General features: G+C 44.6%; 1 protein-coding gene across 50 annotated transcripts in view; it reads left to right on the top strand.

Moving 5' to 3' along the window:
* SORBS1 (sorbin and SH3 domain containing 1) overlaps nt 1–17,210 on the top strand; it is a 250,086-nt gene that overhangs the window by 136,784 nt on the left and 96,092 nt on the right. For 26 of the 50 annotated variants that reach the window (XM_055093181.2, XM_034931150.3, XM_055093173.2 and 23 more), the window contains 4 exons: nt 2,567–2,593; nt 2,710–2,822; nt 9,941–10,309; nt 14,015–14,159. In XM_055093181.2, coding sequence (XP_054949156.1) covers nt 2,567–2,593; nt 2,710–2,822; nt 9,941–10,309; nt 14,015–14,159 — 654 coding nt within the window. The remainder of the gene's footprint in view (nt 1–2,566; nt 2,594–2,709; nt 2,823–9,940; nt 10,310–14,014; nt 14,160–17,210) is intronic. The other 24 variants (XM_034931185.2, XM_057298960.1, XM_034931184.2 and 21 more) reach the window with 3 other exon arrangements.

The raw sequence follows: 17,210 nt of genomic DNA, 5'->3' as shown, positions 1-17,210 counted from the left end.
AGTGAACTTGCTCCTGGTCATACAAGCCGGTATATTGCAGTAATGTGAGCAAAACACATGTCCTGTATGTACCTTTCCCAACTACGGTTGTCCCTCAGTATCTGCCAGTGATTGGTTCCAGGACCTTCACGGATACCAAAATCTGAGGATGCTCAAGTCCCTTATATAAAATGGCATTGTATTTGTACATAACCTATGCACATCTCCTGTATATTTTAAATAATCTCTAGATTACTTGTAATACCTAATATAAGTGCTATGTAAATAGTTGTTATTCTGTATTTTTTAAATGTTGTATTATTATTGTTTTCTTATTTTGTGTTTTTTCCCCCAATATTTGATCCACGGTTGGTTGAATTAACAGATGCGGAATCCGTGGATATGGAGGGCTGACCGCACGCAGTTTTTGTGGGTTGGAGAAGACAAATGGCAGTGAATTGTCTGTAAGGAAGTGGCAGAAATGTAACAGGCAACCTGCTAAAAGAATATGTAGCTAAATTTTAAAACTGTTTTAAAGGGGAAAAAATAAAATGGATACAGCTAGTTTTCCAGAATAAGGACGTTTTTGAGTGTACCTCTCATCAGTGGTTCTCCAGGTGTCGGTTACGGACTGGCAGTCTCAGCATCACCTGCAAACTTGTTAGAAATGCAGATTCTTGGGCCTCACCTCATACTTACTGCATCAGAAGTGCCAGGATCCAGGCCCAGCCACCTGTGTTTCAGCAAGCCCTGATGCAGCTACACCACTGCTATACGTGAATGCCAATCACTTGGAACCTTTACCCTACCTTGCCTTCTGCTCCAGCTCTTTTTGGCTCCCACCACCTCTCTGAAGCATAGCATCCACTTCATGGCCGATGGGGAGGCTGGTGGCTGTGGGGGTGGTAGGCAGAGTGCTAGGTTTGGATTCTGGAGACTTGGGCTGACTGCTTTGTCACTTCCTGGCTGTGCGACTTTGGGCAAGTCAATTGGCCTCTCTGTTTCCTCATCCATGAAGGAGAGTGATTACCTACTTCACAGAGTTGTTGTGTACACTGAACTAAAACTAAGTGGGCGTAACAGTGACTCACAGTGGCACTTAGAGAGGTGTTCAGTAAATGTCTGTAAATCTCAACTTGGCATCTGGAAAGCCCATGTCTAGCACCTGAGGGACCCACACTGAAACGGAGGATTGGGCAGTGAGACTGCAGTGTTAGTCCCTCTTTCTCTACATGGTGAGGCAAGAGAAGGCAGCCTGGGAGAAGAAGGGGTTAAGGCTTGGCTAGATTAGGGATTGGCAAACTGTGGCTGTGAGCGGAATCTGGCCTGTGCCTTTTTTTGTACAGCCCTCGAGCTAAGAATGGCTTTTACATTTTTTAATGGTTGAAAGAAAAATGAAGAATGGTATTGTATGCCACATGAAAATTTTATGAAATTCAGATTTTAGTGTCCATAAATAAAGGTTTATTGGAACACAGCCATGCTCATTCATTTACATATCATCTGTGGCTGCCTTTGTCCTACAATAGCAGAGCCAAGTAGTTGCATCTGAGACCATATGGCCCATAAAACCTAAAATATTTACTATCTGGCCCTCTATAGAAAAAAGTCTGTGGACCCCTGGGTTAGATCAAGGACAGAGAGTAGAGACAAGAGATGATACAGAAGATGATAAATAGCAAACATTTTCTGAGCTTTGCCAGGCACTGTGGTAGGCATTTTGCATGCATAAATGTTCTTATTAACAACACTTATAAAACAGGTATATCATTATCTCCATTTTTCAGATGGGCAAACTGAGGCTTATAACTTGCCCAGGGTCATAGAACCCTTAGGTGGTAGACCCAGGATATGAATTGAGGCCCAGCTGCCTTTCCAGTCGGGCTTGTAACCACTGCACTCTGCTGCCTCATGGTGCTATGTGCTATGTGGATCAAACTAGAAGTTTAGGGTCTCTGAAATGCGTCAGGCAGTGGCTGGGAAGGCTGAAGGGAGACAGGGGTGCTTTGTGATGTGATGAACACTCAGGAAGGGTGATTAGATTTTGAAATGTTTATGTGGCTCATTTAATGGAAAGAAGAAAAGCAGGCAGGGAGAAAAAAAAAGTCTTTATCGCAGCAGATACCTCCCAGCTTAAGTCATGTTCTGCCCCTTAGCCCAGCACCAGCACCCCTGGAAAAAGTGTTTATCCACTTCTCTCTCTCCTGGGCCTGTTAGTTGGTTGGGAGTGGTCATTCTGAGCCCACAGCAGGCTCAAGGAAGGGGAATGAGAGTCAGTGAGTAGGGACTGGACAGTAGAGAATTCTGTTGCCTTTTTGTCTGTAAAATAAGAATATCAAGTAACAATTGTTTCTTCATCCCTGTGAATGTGAGCCTTGTGTTTTCAAAGGTCAGTGCCTGTGAGCACATCATGGTTTCGCGTGGGTTCCTATGGTAATCAGGCCATCGTGACTGAGGGCATTTTGTGTCAAACAACGGGGTGCTGGATTTTCAACCTTCTATGCAGTTTCATGCTTGTTTCCTGCAAATGTAACGATTTCTGTTTTTCCCCTTTTCTTGTTTTCATCCTTTTCTGCACCACGTGTAGGTCTGGAGCCAGAGCCTTCTTCAGCAGGTATGGCTTCTCTTGCATTCTCACCTTTCTGGCCTTCTACCAAGGACCCCGGAGTTACAGGGGAACCAGGGAGTGATTCCCTGTGAGTGAGAGATTTTTTCCTCTGTATTTCTCAGATGAGTGGAGGCTTTCTTCCAGTGCTGATGCCAATGGAAATGCCCAGCCCTCTTCACTCGCTGCCAAGGGCTACAGAAGTGTGCATCCCAACCTTCCTTCTGACAAGTCCCAGGTAGGCATGTGCCCAAGGGCAGGGTGGGGACTGGTGAGTGGTACCTGTTCTTGAGTCTCTTAACTTAGACTGGTGACTTCCTGCTTCCCCAGTTGGATAACGGAATAGGTTTCAAGCTTTTGGACAACTCTGGATAAGCTCTGCAAGGACCCAGCTAAGGGAAAGTTGGGGTCAAGGGGAGCAGAGGCATGGAATGAGGTTGGTCTGTACCAGGGTGTTGGAAATAGGCCTTGATGCCTATTTAGGTTTGTTCTGTATGTAGAAGTGTTCTGAAAGAGGGAATTCATTTAGCCTTGGATATGTAGGAAAAAGGTCTGAGACGTTTTTAAAAAAAATTCTTTAGAGTGTAATATTCAAGAGAAGAATGCATCTTGTGTTTATTCCAATTGTTTTCTGGAGATGGGGCTGTAAGAACTCCAGCAACAGTATCCTTACAGATTAAGATCAGGTAGCTGTGGCCAGACCCTAAGTCCAACAGCCCAGGAACAGGCAAAATGGCAGTACAGCCCAGCTGTATCCTACAAAAGAAATCCCCCAAAGCTGTACAAATTGGAGTAAGGATACTTTTGCTTAAGTCTTTCCCCCTAGGTGGCTTTCCTGATCTTTTCTTTCTTCCCTCTCCTGTTGTTACTTTGTCATTTTGATGATGGGAATAGACCATGTTTTAATTTAGGTGATCTGTGATGAACATTTTTGCATACAGGAGCCACATCTGTGGAGTCGACTACTACTTCTCTCTCTCTCTCCCCCTCTCTCTCCCCTCTCTCTCTTTCTCTCTTCCTCTCTCTTTTTTTAAGACAGGGTCTCTATCTGTTGCCCAGGCCAGAGTGCAATGGTGTCATCATAGCCCACTGAAGCCTCCAACAGCTGGCCTCAAGCCATTCTCCCACCTTGGCTTCCAAAAGTGTTGGGATTATAGGTGTGAGACACCACACCTAGCCTAGTCCTTTCTCTTAAAGGAAGCTGTGCTGCTCAAAAACTATAGCAGAAATGTGTTCCTTGTGTGGTCCGCTTCCCTGTGCCTTCCTTCTGTGAAGGTGTTCCCCGAACTCACAAGGAGTCCGGAAATTCTGCAGGTCCTTCCTAGTTCCCACCCCACTTCTCCAATGATCCTCTGGTTCCTGTTGTGAGGATGTAAAAATGCACTTGCTGCTGAAATGAAGCTGAATCAGAGATGATGTTTTTCTCCCTCTCTACAGATGCTTATCCTCCTCAGCGTGGAATTGGTTGCTTAATTGTCTGCCTTGTATGCTGAGCAACAAACACATTTAGCCTTTCTGCCACCTGCTATGACTTGCCTCCCTAGGTACAGCCATATGCATCCTGGGTCACTGGTTAGAACCAGGAGCTGCGAATGAGCCTGGCTTTTTGAAGTCTTCATTAGACAGAGGGACTGGGGAGGTCACTTGTCCGGTAAATGACTTGCCATGGTTTTCCCGTCCCTAAACCCTTTCACAGTGTATAAATGTGCTGCCTGTGGCAGACATACTTCTTTTCAACCATCTCAAGAATGGATGCCATCAGCTCTATGCAGATCAAGAAACAGTGCTGATTAATTCAAAGCAAATGTAGAAGCATGTCCTCTTCCACTATCAGTGACTTAGTTCAAAGGGTAACTCAGTAATTCTTTTTGGCTTCTTAAGCAGCTCTTTTGAAAAGACAATTTTAAAAGCATGTGAAGTAAATAAAAATTCTTTTAAAATTTATTTAACACAGCTTTATTGAGCATCTCCGTGGTGTTCAGATCACTGTGTGAAACATTGCCCTCAAGAGGTTTATAAGGGTGAACACCCTATAATATCTTTTACAAAGTATGTTTTCTTATCTGTCACTATCCAAGAATTTTCTTTCTACTGGGGTTCCCTTTAAGGGAACCTGGTAAATTGCTCATAAAGAGGTTTTATCCTTTATATTCAATGTAAAATCAGCCATTCAAATTTCAGGAACCTTTAGGTCATGCATTACCTCTTAGGTGTGTTTTCTGAATGGAAACATGACTTCTTGTCTATATCGTGATTGCCAGAGCTGTAAGTATGCACTGGCTTAGAGGAGGGAATTGGTAGTTTATAGAACTGTATAAACTATAAACATACCAGGATTTTCCAGAAGCCTCATATTTTCACTGGCCCACCTTCTGAAAAGATAAATAGAATTTCATTTATAGCCAACTGGGCAGAATGCAGACTGCCTGTGTGGTTCCTACAATGTTTACAACAAAAAGTAGTTCCCTGCATGTAAAGTCACTGTGCCTATCCCCTTTCTTCTTCAGGACTAAAAGAAGCCCCAGGGCAGGAGACCTTTGGATCTGAGTGCACTGTTGATGCTCTGGGGAAGCGTCCTTTCTACAGGGTCAAAGCCCTGGGAAGGCTCATGCCTGATGTAATGCACCATATATGGCGAGAGCCAAAATAAGTTAGAAACTCACTGAAGCTGATTTCTATCTTTGGACAAGAAGAAATCACATATGGGACAGTTGAGCTGAAAGTAAAAGTAAATCTGAGCTCAAATCAGAATGATCTTTTGCTTACCTCCCTACTGCCATTATCAGCATACCCGCCAGTCCCTTTGGTGCGTGCTAGCCCACGTGTTTTGTTTCTAGAATCGTTTAGTCTGTAAACATGTTCACTGAAACCAAGTGAGTTCACCTGAAAGCTTTTGCTGTTGCTGAATACTAGAGAGGGGCTATTCATTTTGTTTTTTTTGGCTGGTGCATATTCACTGGCACTGCCATGGGTGCCCTGTGGAAAGGATAGGCATTGAATTAGTCAAGGATATCCAAATGAGCTGCTTCTCCAATGAGCTTATATGTGTGCCTTGAAAACTGAGTTTAAGGAATAGGTTATTTACTGTTTCTGGGTTGATGTTCTAATCCGGACTCAAAAAACTTTTTTTTTTTTTTTTTTTTTTGACAGTCTTGCTCTGTCACCTAGGCTGGAGTGCAGAGGTGCCATCACAGCTTACTGCAGCCTTGACTTCCTGGGCTCAAGCAATCTTCCCTCCTCAGCCTCCTTAGTAGCTGGGGCTACAGGTGTGTGCCACCACACCTGGCTATTTCTTTTTTAAATTTTTTGTAGAGACAGAGTCTCGCTGTATTGCCCAGGCTGGTCTCAGACTCAAGTGGTCCTTCTGCCTTGGTCTTCCAAAGTGCTGGGATTACAGGCTTAAACCACAGTGCCCAACCTATAAAACTTTTAAATATTTTTCACCTATTCACCCTTTCTAACATTCTTTCTTCTTGCCACCTGTATGCCACAAATATATGAATGAAATAGGCCAGGAGCAGTGGCTCATGCCTGTAATCCCAGCACTTTGGGAAGCTGAGGTGGGTGGATCACCTTAGGTCAGGAGTTCGAGACCAGTCTGGCCAACATGGTGAAACCCTGTCTTTACTTAAAAAAAATACAAAAATTAGCCAGGTGTGATGGCAGGCACCTATCTATAATCCTAGCTACTCAGTAGGCTGAGGCAGGAGAATCGCTTGAACCTGGGAGGCGGAGGTTGCAGTGAGCCAAGATTGTGCCATTGCACTCCAGCTGGGGCGACAAGAGCGAGACTTCGTCTCAAAAAAAAAAAAAAAAAAAAAAAAGAATGAAATAAAATTGGCCGGGCGCTGTGGCTCACGCCTGTAATCCCAGCACTTTGGGAGGCCAAGGCGGGCAGATCACTTGAGGTCAGAGTTCAAGACCAGCCTGGCCAACATGGTGAAAACTCGTCTCTACTAAAAATACAACAATTAGCCGGGTGTGGTGGCACAGGCCTATAGTCTCAGCTACTCCGGAGGCTGAGGCAGGAGAATTGCTTGAACCTGGGAGACGGAGGTTACAGTGAGCCAAGGTCACACCACTGCACTCTAGCCTGCGCAACAGGGTGAGACTGCATCTCAAAAAAAAAAAAAAAAAAAAAAGAAATAAAATTAAAAATAAATTCAAAATAGACCCAGATCTTGCACCCTCCCCATTTTTGGTCAAAATTCACTTACCGATATTGATCAGACTCTAATATACTTCACTTGCGTAATTTGGAAGAAAGTTCTGGTTTTCTTCTAGAACTGGGATATCTTTAAAAATAGGAGCCATTCACGCCTGTAATCCCAGCACTTTGAGAGGCCGAGGCAGGTGGATCACAAGGTCAGGAGCTCAAGACCATCCTGGCCAGCATGGTGAAACCCCGTCTCTACTAAAAATACAAAAAATTAGCTGGGTGTGGTGACATGTGCTTGTAGTCCCAGCTACTCGGGAGGCTGAGGCAGGAGAATTGCTTGAACCTGGGAGGCGGAGGTTGCAGTGAGCCTAGATCGTGCCACTGCACTCCAGCCTGGGCGACAGAGTGGGACTACGTCTCAAAAAAAAAAAAAAAAAAAGGAGCCATTAAAGAAAACCTAGGCTGGGTGCAGTGGCTCACTCCTGTAATCCCAGCACTTGGGGAGGCTGAAGTGGGCAGATTACAAGGTCAGGAGATTGAGACCATCCTGGCTAACACGGTGAAACCCCGTCTGTACTAAAAATACAAAAAATTAGCCGGGCGTGGTGGCATGTGCCTGTAGTCTCAGCTACTCGGGAGGCTGAGGCAGGAGAATCACTTGAACCCAGGAGGCGGAGGTTGCAGTGAGCCGAGATCGCGCCACTGCAGTCCCGCCTGGGTGACAGAGCAAGATTCCATCTCAAAACAAAATAAAACAACAAAAGAAAAGAAAATCTAGCAAAATGAAGTTTCCTCATCTCATAGTCTAATTCCCAGTTGAGCCACAGATTGCCAGATGACTCTTGTTGACATGAGGATCAGACTGGAGGGTCATCCCATTTCCTGACCCTCTTCTCCACTGAGACCCAAAGAGGAGCAGTGTTGAGAAGCGAGGGATGCTGTGTGAGCCTCTGGACCTGCAACCAGAGCTTTGGGCTTAAGCTGTGAATCTGAGGCTGATCATTTACCTCTGGGACTGATTCCCTTTGTGTGGTGGTGGGCTGGGTGAGATGGGCATGGGGCTAGATTTTGAGAAACTAGGCACAGTCCAATCCGGTAGAGGCCAATTCAGTCCTTCATTGCCTGGTCCCCTTTTTTGTGTACATCAAAAATGGGAGACTGTGTGCTTTTAATCTCATGCTTGTCTTCCTTCTAATAATTAGCTTCATCAAATTCTTTCCTCTGAGAAAAGAGCACATGTGTATTCAAAAATCCTTAGCATTCTCTTCTTAGGGCGCGTTAATTTGTTATGCTTATGGAATTGAGTGCTAAATCTCAGTGACTCAATTAAGACATCTGTCTCCTGTGAACACAAATAAGGACGGTTCTTCCAGTTCTCCTTTTCCTAAAGGAAAAGAATGAAAGGCACTCAAAAGAGTTCCAGTGAACATAAACTTCTAAGGCCAAAGGCTCGAAGATAAATCATGAGGGAAGGAGGTTTGAGAGGGAGTTGGGGGCTTTGGTGCTTCTCCCACTGGTGTTTAGTTCACTTGGCTCCCTTCTTGAGTCAGGATGTCTAATAAAGATGCAGTCAGCCAAGGATTGGTGTCACAATTGATGTAGCATGTGGCCTGCTATGGGCTGGGCTCAGCCTCTCTGGATGCAAAGGAGAGTCAGGCCTACCTCTCCAGGTGAGTGGGATTCAGTCTTTGGCTTCACTTAGAATTGTGGATACTAGGAGGAGTCTAACCTGAGGATGTGCTGAAAAACGTGTTAAGAATTGTTTTTGCTTGAATCATGTTATGCTGTCGTTTCTAATGATCGTCCTTCTTTCCATTTCCCCTCCTCTTTCTTTTTTCCCTGTTTGATAACATATCTTGAAAATATTGCTAAAGGTTCTCTCTCCCCCACGCCCTCCTCTCCCTCAAAAGGACCGCTTTGCATGGCAGTCCCCCACCATCCACAATACCTATAAGGATTCCCTCTACCTGAGCTCACCAAAGCCTTATGTCCCACTCGGCACCCCCAGCCAGCAGAACCCCTCACAACCCCAGCCCGTCTCCGTCCTCCTGGCAGCTGGATCGGCTCCCAAAGGTGTGGTGCGCCCTGGTTCCTTGCTTCCGGACTCCACGTTCCCCAGTGCTTCATCCCAACCCCAGCAGCGCTATGCAGCCACCAGGACAGTTTATCATAAGAATGTGAGCTCTAACCCATGTCATGAGGCAGTTGGGATTAAAAAGGTCAGCAGCTTATATGTACCTTGTTTATCCAATAACATTTGCCTGGCGGCGTCAGAAAACTCCTCTCGTGTTGCACGTGACCCTGCCGAAGGCACTCCCTCGGAGGCTGCGGGCACCCGAGCACCGGCTCCCGGCCTTGTCTCCCGCACAGCCGGCACAGGAAAACCACCCCCTGCTCCTCCTCCTGACCCTCCCAAGCTATTCTTTGACATCCGTAAAGATGCCGTTAACCGTGGCGAGAGTCCTTCCCTGGGGACTCAGGCTTCGTTCCCAGATGTGAGACCACCTGTGCTAGGCCCCCGGGTTACCTCTGATCCCGAAAACCGGAAGAGCAAAGAATCTTACCTTTTGCAGCCGAGTTATCCAGCCAAGGCAAGAAATTAGGAATGTTTGTGTGTCTTCTCTACTGTCTCTTTCAAAACTGATGCGAGCAGCTCATTGTTCACTGGGCTGCCCTACCCTCCCTTTCCTCATTAATGTTGTGGCTTGAATCCCGAATTCTTCTGTCTGAACCTCTCAGCACAGTACTCTCTTTGTCTGTCTCTCTTTTCTGTAAATGTGTAAGTATGCCGGAGCGTGGAATCCAGAGACTAACAACATGGTGAGAAACTCATTGTTCATGTTTTATTACAAGGTGCCAAAGAAATTGTATTTACTCCCAAGCTTTTAGGCTCTATGGTGGTGTTGTGGGGTTAAACACAGCCTGCCTGCCTGTTCTGTTCTTCTTTCTCTCTCATAAAGTGTTAAAAGGATTCAAAAATAGATGGATGAAAAGCGGAGTTGGATGGGGTTCCCTCTGTGTCATGGAGTGTCAGAAGGCCAGCTGGCCAGCTCCGACTGTCTCATGTACTCTGAGGAAAGGGCACTGATTAAATATTTCTCAGAGTACCTCACTGCATGCCCACTCTCAACCGTTTAAATATGGAATTCTTTCCTCGTATCATACCCCTTTCCATAACGACCCCCTTATTTCCACAGGATGCCACTTCCTCCAGTGCAGCCCAGCCGGAGGTAATAGTTGTCCCTCTCTACCTGGTTAATACTGACAGAGGGCAAGAAGGCACTGCCAGACCTCCAACACCTCTGGGGCCTCTTGGCTGCGTCCCCACAATCCCAGCGACTGCCTCTGCCGCCTCACCTCTGACCTTCCCGACTCTAGATGATTTCATTCCCCCTCATCTGCAGAGGTGGCCCCACCACAGCCAGCCAGCCCGCGCCTCTGGCTCCTTTGCCCCCATTAGCCAGACGCCACCATCCTTCTCACCACCACCTCCGCTGGTCCCTCCTGCCCCGGAGGACCTCCGCAGAGTCTCGGAGCCTGACCTCACGGGAGCTGTTTCGAGTACCGTAAGCTTGCTGGACTCCCCTCCTCACGGCTTTTCTGAATGTCTCCTCCCAGCAGTCACATTCCCTTTCTCACTGAAGCACAGAGCTCTGAGGACAGCACTGGCTGCCGCTGTGCCTGTGTGATGACTGGAGCCGTGTCCCCTGTCACTAGCGTGCATGCTTCCCGTGTGTCTTCCCTGGGTCTCTCGGGGCTGTTCCCCATCTCTGCAGTGCCTCGTCTGCTCTGTCCTGTTGGGAATGCACATCTTTCTCCCTCAGAAGACAACATCTGTGGCCTTTATGTTGACTGGCCATGCTTTTCACAGGCCAGGTCGGGGGTCGTGTGGAGAGCTGAGGAAAGCTAAGAATTATGGGGAAAAGCAACGGCAGGCGTGGTGGGTGCTACTTACCAGGGAGCGGGGAGATCTCGGGGAGGAAGCGATTCTCTGATTCTCTTGTTGACCTAGTGAGTAAATAAACTCTCTGTAGTATACAGAAATGATAGAGACTAGGATTTTTTTTTTTTTTTTTTTTTTTGTGAGAGAGTTGGGTTTAAGTGAGCAAGTGGGTCTGAAAGCCCTGTACAAATGTTAGGACTTTTACCTCAAAAGGCAGGCAATTGCTAGGGACCCTGAGGAGAAGGTCCCAGGAGCCTTTGTGGCAAAACAGTGCCCCAGTGGTCACAGGAAGTCAAAGGGCCCTGCTGCCTCAGGTCCCATCCTGCGGGTGGGGGAATGAGTTCCCATCACAGCCAGGAAAGCCCAACTGCTTAGAGAAAAAGCTGAGTCAAAGTGCTTGGGTCTCCTTTTTCCTTAGGAGCCCTGGGAATTGAGAGAATCTGATAACTTCATTGCGAGTTGTAATATGGGAATACGTGAATCTACTCACAGGGCTTCGGGTTCAGTAGGATCGAGTGTAAAAGTTCCTGTTATGGGGCTTGACATAGAGAAGGTGCCTAGTGAATGTTAGCTATGTTGCTGAGGACTTGCCCTGGCAAATGAGGGCCAGGGTCACTCAAAAGCAAGTAACTGGTTAGTTAACAATTCATCATTGAGTTTCTGCCATGGTCTAGGCATTCTGCTAAGTACCCTGGGTACAACCATGAGTCAGGGTCTTGTTCTCAAAGGGATTTTTGGAGTAGGAGGTCACTTCTCAAGCTTTGTGTACATGGGATCATCTGAGGGTCAGGGAGGCTTGTTTAAATCGTCACCCTCAGGTTATACTCCTAGAATTTCTGACTGAGTGGGTCTGGAGAAGAGCCTAGGAATCTCACTTGGTAGCAAGTGCTCAGGGGTTTCAGATGCTGGGGTCCACACCCTACCTTTTGAGATACAGTCAGGTAGTGGGTCATGCAATTGGCTGATGGAACTAAGCGTTTACTGACATCCCTTTGTGTAAAGATGTGTGCCTGCAAAACTGTTCCAAATGGCTTGTTAAGCTGAAGCCAGTCATGCAGAAATCAGGAAGGAAACTTTTTATTTGGCTTATTAGATAAATTATAATGAGGCATCAAACACATCAAAGCTGGGAACCGTTACATCCTGAGCTGGGGCCTGTTCTGAGATCTCTAGTGCTGTGCAGTGTAGTTAGGTCAGCACCAGGCCCAATGTGACCCATGGGCTTGGATATCCTTCTAGCTTTGAATTTTGCAGCTCAGTCCCATTGGAGAAAAATGCTAGATGTTTCCCTGGTCTATTCCCCTCTACCTTCAGCTGAACTTAGAATTTAGAAGCCACTCTTGTTTTGGGGAGTTCAAGCATCTTCCCTTTGACACAGATTATGTTTGTCTGGAGTAGCAGGTAAGGTGTCTTATGTTTAGTGTCCTCATAGACCATTGTGAGTAGTTTGATTGTGTATTCTATAATTTATTTGTGTAGACCTAGGTTTTCATATCGAGTTGGTTTTAGGTGTATCAGGACAGATTCGTTGGGAAGGGTCCTCAATTTCTCAAACCTGACTAATCAGCCTGGTGTAGACCTCCCAGAAGGACCTCAGTTTGGCCTGATAGCTTCGGGTTTGGCCCTGGGTAACAGAGGTGAAAAAGGAAACTACTTGGATTCCTCTTCCTCCTCTGTCAAGAGGAGGAGCCTCTGTGGATGGTTTCTGAGCTGTGAGCTGATGCCTGCTCCATCTGTAGCTAGTTGAGGGAAAGAAGGAAGAATAAAAGTCATGTTAATTGATTTGAGTTATTTTAATCAATAGCTGTTTTTGTGATGTTCCAGAAATAAAACACAAAATAAAATCTGTAAAGTGCTTAATGCTCATATGATCCACCCAAACATCACATTAGGCATTTATACTTTAAAGAGCTGTATGCCTGATATTTTGTGTTTCTTGGATGCATTCAGGCAGTTTTTAATGATATGTCATTTATCATAATTATATCACTTTGGAGATAAATTAGGAAAAGTGTAGTTATTTTTCACTTTCTAAATGGAGGAATCAAGGTGAGGCACTTTTGTATAAAATCATACTGTGCTTCTCAAGTCTTGAGAAAAGGTTTTATTCATGACATTGAGCTGCCCCTCATAACTAAATAGCGGCGGCTATTTAGTGGACTTTCAGAAGAGATAGACTGACCTAGGCAGTGTTGTGAAGTTCCTACTGTGTGTTGGGAGCTGTCCTGGGTGCTGATGCCCATATCCTCTTTTGATAAGCATTTGTTTTCTTGCTACAAACATTTGCTCAGACACAACATTGCTGAAAGATCCCGCCTGTCAGTCACGTGGCATTTACTAGCACCTGCTATCTGCAGGGCATTGGGCTAGGTGTGAGTGAGGGGGTGGCCCTCATCTTGTGGGTACGTTCACAAGAGTTGATCTTTGATTATTGCTTCAGGATAATTATTGCCTCAAAAGTAACTATTTAAAATCTTGTTCTTAAAGCCTTTTAAGAAGAGCATCCTCAATTTATGGTTTATAAACTCAAAAATAGAAATGTATAGATATCATGAAGGAAACTGTCTAAATATTCTTAGTACCTTTTGGGGTCTTATTTTGTTTTAAAAGACTGGCATTATCCCCAATATGCAGATTATAATGTTAGTATTAATAATTTTATTGGTATTTCTGGCAGAGACCTCAGGTTTTTAAAGTCAGGATTCTCACAAGTCTTAGGGATCTTTGTCACTTTAATATTAGAGTGAAAAAAAATGTCACAGTAGGATAGGATAATATCCAAATCTCAGAAGCAAGCATCAGTAAAATTGCTCAGTGATGCCGATGCTAAGAGTAGCTTTCTGAAAAAACTGTTGCTCAACTCCTCCCTGTTCTTACGTTGATGTCTTCTTGTCCTCACATTGTCTTACATTTCTCTGTACAGTGTACTAAACTTCCCTGATTTTTCCCAATTAAACCAGCTCTTGTTCTTGGATCACATTTGGAATTGCATGGGTTTTGCATGTTATTCTACTTGGATTTGAATTTGGTTTTTCAGTAACCAGATTGACCCACAACTGTTAGCAGGTGGACCTAATGAATGATGTTGCTGAGACTTGCAGTAACATTCACCTTCTCTCTCTCCTCCGCCCCATACTAATACCAACAAAGAGAATAAGCATTCCGGCTTAAACTTCTAACTGGAATTAATGATATGATGTATCTCATTGATTGCATTTCTTTTTATAATTAAGATCATTGTAAAGCTTTAAATTTCTTCTTTTTAAAAAACATTAACACTAGCTTTTTATATTTACAGTTAGTTACATTGTTTGTTTGTTCGTTTCAGGATTCCAGTCCTCTACTAAATGAAGTTTCTTCTTCCCTTATTGGAACTGATTCCCAAGCCTTTCCACCAGTTAGCAAGCCTTCATCCGCCTATCCCTCCACAACGATTGTCAATCCTACTATTGTGCTCTTGCAACACAATCGAGGTAAGAGAGGCTTGTGCCCCACTCCCAGCCCACTGGAATCAACATAGCTATTCCATGATACTTGGGTCAGAAATTCTGTTATTTCACAGAAATTTTCACAAATCCCGTTGTTTCCCAAGGCCATTTGCCCCAGTTTACTCACTCTCGTGGCCCATAAAATAAATCCCAGCAGACAGACAGAGGCCCCTGATCTGAGGTGATATCAGGTGTCTGAATAAGTAAGCTGGGTTCGTTCCACTTCTTGGGTGTTCATGATTGTCTTCTTCGAATCGTAACACCAAAAAAAAGGAGAAAGGAAAAAGTTTGTGTCTCTTGATGGTAATAGAGATTTAACTTCGAAAATCTAGGTACAATAATACCTCTTTTAAGTAGTATCTTAAATGATTTAGTTTTTTGACATAATGAAATTTAGAGAGAGCAGAATTTTGAGTATCAAATTTAAAAAAGAAAACATATTGTGTAGACAGTTTTCTGGAATGTAAAACACGTTTTTGTACCTTGAAAACAGAGACTATTGAATTTTTCTTGAAGACTCACTGGCCTTCATTCTTGCCGGCTGTTTGTCTCTGTACTATGTGGCTCTAGGCAGCTCTGCTTAGAGTTTTCATGTTTGTTTTCTGTAGTGTCTCTGACTGCTTCTGGTTGGTTTTTCTGCTTCTCTGAAAAGCAGAGAAGCTTTGAGGTGGGGTGAAGCGGAAGTTCTTTGGGTATATGTTGACCCTTCTGCTTTAAAATTCCAGACGATGATTCTAAATCCTAAGTTTTCCTTTTTGGAATTCCATACAGGAATAAACTTTGTCTTTACAAAAGTCCTTTGCAGCATGAAATGTAAAGTTTTCAAGCTGTTTCCTCATGTAGAAAGGGCTCATTAGTCTGAATTTCTGATAACAGTGGAGGTTTAATTATTTTGTTCAGAGCTCACATCTTCCTTTTGACTCTGTGCTCTCTGACTTCATAGTTTTCCTCCACTCCTCCCCCTCCCCCTTCCTCTCTGCATTAATTTGAATGAGAATGGGACTGGAGTCTATTTTTAATTGTTTTCCATACTAAATAGAGTTTTTCTGTTTCCTGCTTCTAACTTGAAAAGCAGATGAATAAAACATTTTCTTTCACTTCAGATCTTTCCACTAAAATCTTAAGGTTGTTTTAGTAGTTTTGTATTTTTTTCACTATGTGTGGCTCCTGTATTAATTTTCACCCATGAATCTGGGTTCTTGAAAAAAAGGGCCCCAGCTCCCACACGGAACCATGCAGGAGCCCATTCTCCTTCAGCCGTGCCATGCCCCTTAACTGGCAGTGGCTCTCCTTGCCCAGAAAGTGTCTGTAATGCGGGACAAAGTGAAATTTTGTTTCTCTGAACTTCCTTGTGACTCATATTTAAAAAAAAAAAAAATTCAGTCAAACAGAATTAAGTTAGTTCCCAGAAGGACAGGCAGTTTCTTTAAAAATGAGATTTATTCCCAAGGCAACTTGGTTTTTGGGAAATGCCAAGTGTAATGTCAGCTGCTTCTGCCAAGTCCCTCTGATGACACCTAGTGAGACATCTTTGGGCACAGAAATGCCTGTAGTTCCTTTTTGTTTCTTCCTTGAATAGATGGATTCCTTTTATTTACCCAAATGCCTTTGGTTCTTGCCTTTCTCTGTTGTCCAAGTCCCGCCCTTGGGTTTAAAAATCAGAATTGTGCAGCCTGAGACACACATCCTTCAGAAAAGGATACAAGTAATGACATTCATTTTTTGGAATTAAATGATAGATTTCCATAAAGAGCAAAACCATATGTTCACTAAGCAGGTGGGGCAGGAAGCGTCGAGAAGAAGAGAAGAGCCTCACTGGCCCAGCCCCGTATTACTAATCATAAATGGGGTTTAGGTCAAGTGTTTTTGGCATTGCTTTGGAATTTGCCTAACCTGGCAGCTCTGCTTTGCTTCATAAACAGTACCCATAAAAATAATTTCTTAATTATTGCAAAGTCTCCTGAGGGAATAACTTTACTCCACTTCTGGAATTCTAGTTTTGTCATCCTAAAAAATGCCTCCCTCCCCGCCTTTTTTTTTTTTGCCTAGACTGTCCCAGGGCATAGTGTGGCAATAATCCTGTCTCTCCAAGCCAGCTTACCCCTACTAGAAACAGAGGGGCACTGAGCCTCTGGCCTGGCGCTGATGGTTGTGAACAACACAGCCCTTTCCCCTTCTTTCCTGAGTTTTCACACCGCATGGGTATGAAGGCAAATCACTTACCATCTGTCTGGGAGGGAGGCTTTGAATCGGAAAACTCTCAGGATGAAAAGAGGTGCATGGGTCCCCTTGCTTAGGGCTTCTCAGTCTATGTGCGTTGGATCCTGAGAATCTTGTTAACTTGCAGGTTCAGCCTCAAGAGGTTTGGGGTGGAGGAGACGAGATTCTACATTTTCAGCAAGCTTGCTAGGCATACCAGTGCCACTGGCCCACCGACCACACTGAGAACTAGAGCTCAGAGGTTCCCAGACTTACGGACACATGAAGCAGTCTAGGGATCACCCTAGGGTTTTTCATTCTAATGCTTTAAAATAACACCACTAGAAAGTGGCCACTGTTATCTGTGTTGCATGTCATCCTATGAAAGAAAGGCTATTTCACACCTCAAAACTGGAGACAACATAGTCTTTTTTTTTTTTTTTTTTTTTTTTTTTTTGAGACAAGGTCTCACTCTGTTGTTGAGGCTAGAGTGCAGTGGTGCAGTCATGGCTCACTGCATCCTCAACCTCCCAGGCTCAGGTGATTCTCCCACCTCAGCCTCTTGATGCCAGTAGCTGGGACCACAGGCGTGTGCCACCACACCTGGATAATTCTAAAATATTTTTTGTAGAGACGGGGTTTTACCATGTTGCCTAGGCTAGTCCTGAACCCCTGGGCTCAAGGGATCTGCCTGCCTCGGCCTCCCAAAGTGCTGGGATTATAGGCATGAGCCACCGTGCCTGGCCAACGTGGTCTTTTTCATTTATTTATTTATTTTTTTTTTGAGGCAGGGTCTTTCTCTGTCACCCAGGCTGGAGTTCAGTGGCAAGATCTTGG

This window comes from Pan paniscus, chromosome 8 (assembly GCF_029289425.2).
Source record: "Pan paniscus chromosome 8, NHGRI_mPanPan1-v2.0_pri, whole genome shotgun sequence".
In the NCBI taxonomy this organism is placed as follows: Eukaryota; Metazoa; Chordata; class Mammalia; order Primates; family Hominidae; genus Pan; species Pan paniscus.
Note: the sequence above shows the minus strand (reverse complement) of the source record. Positions and strands in the feature narration are given on the sequence as shown.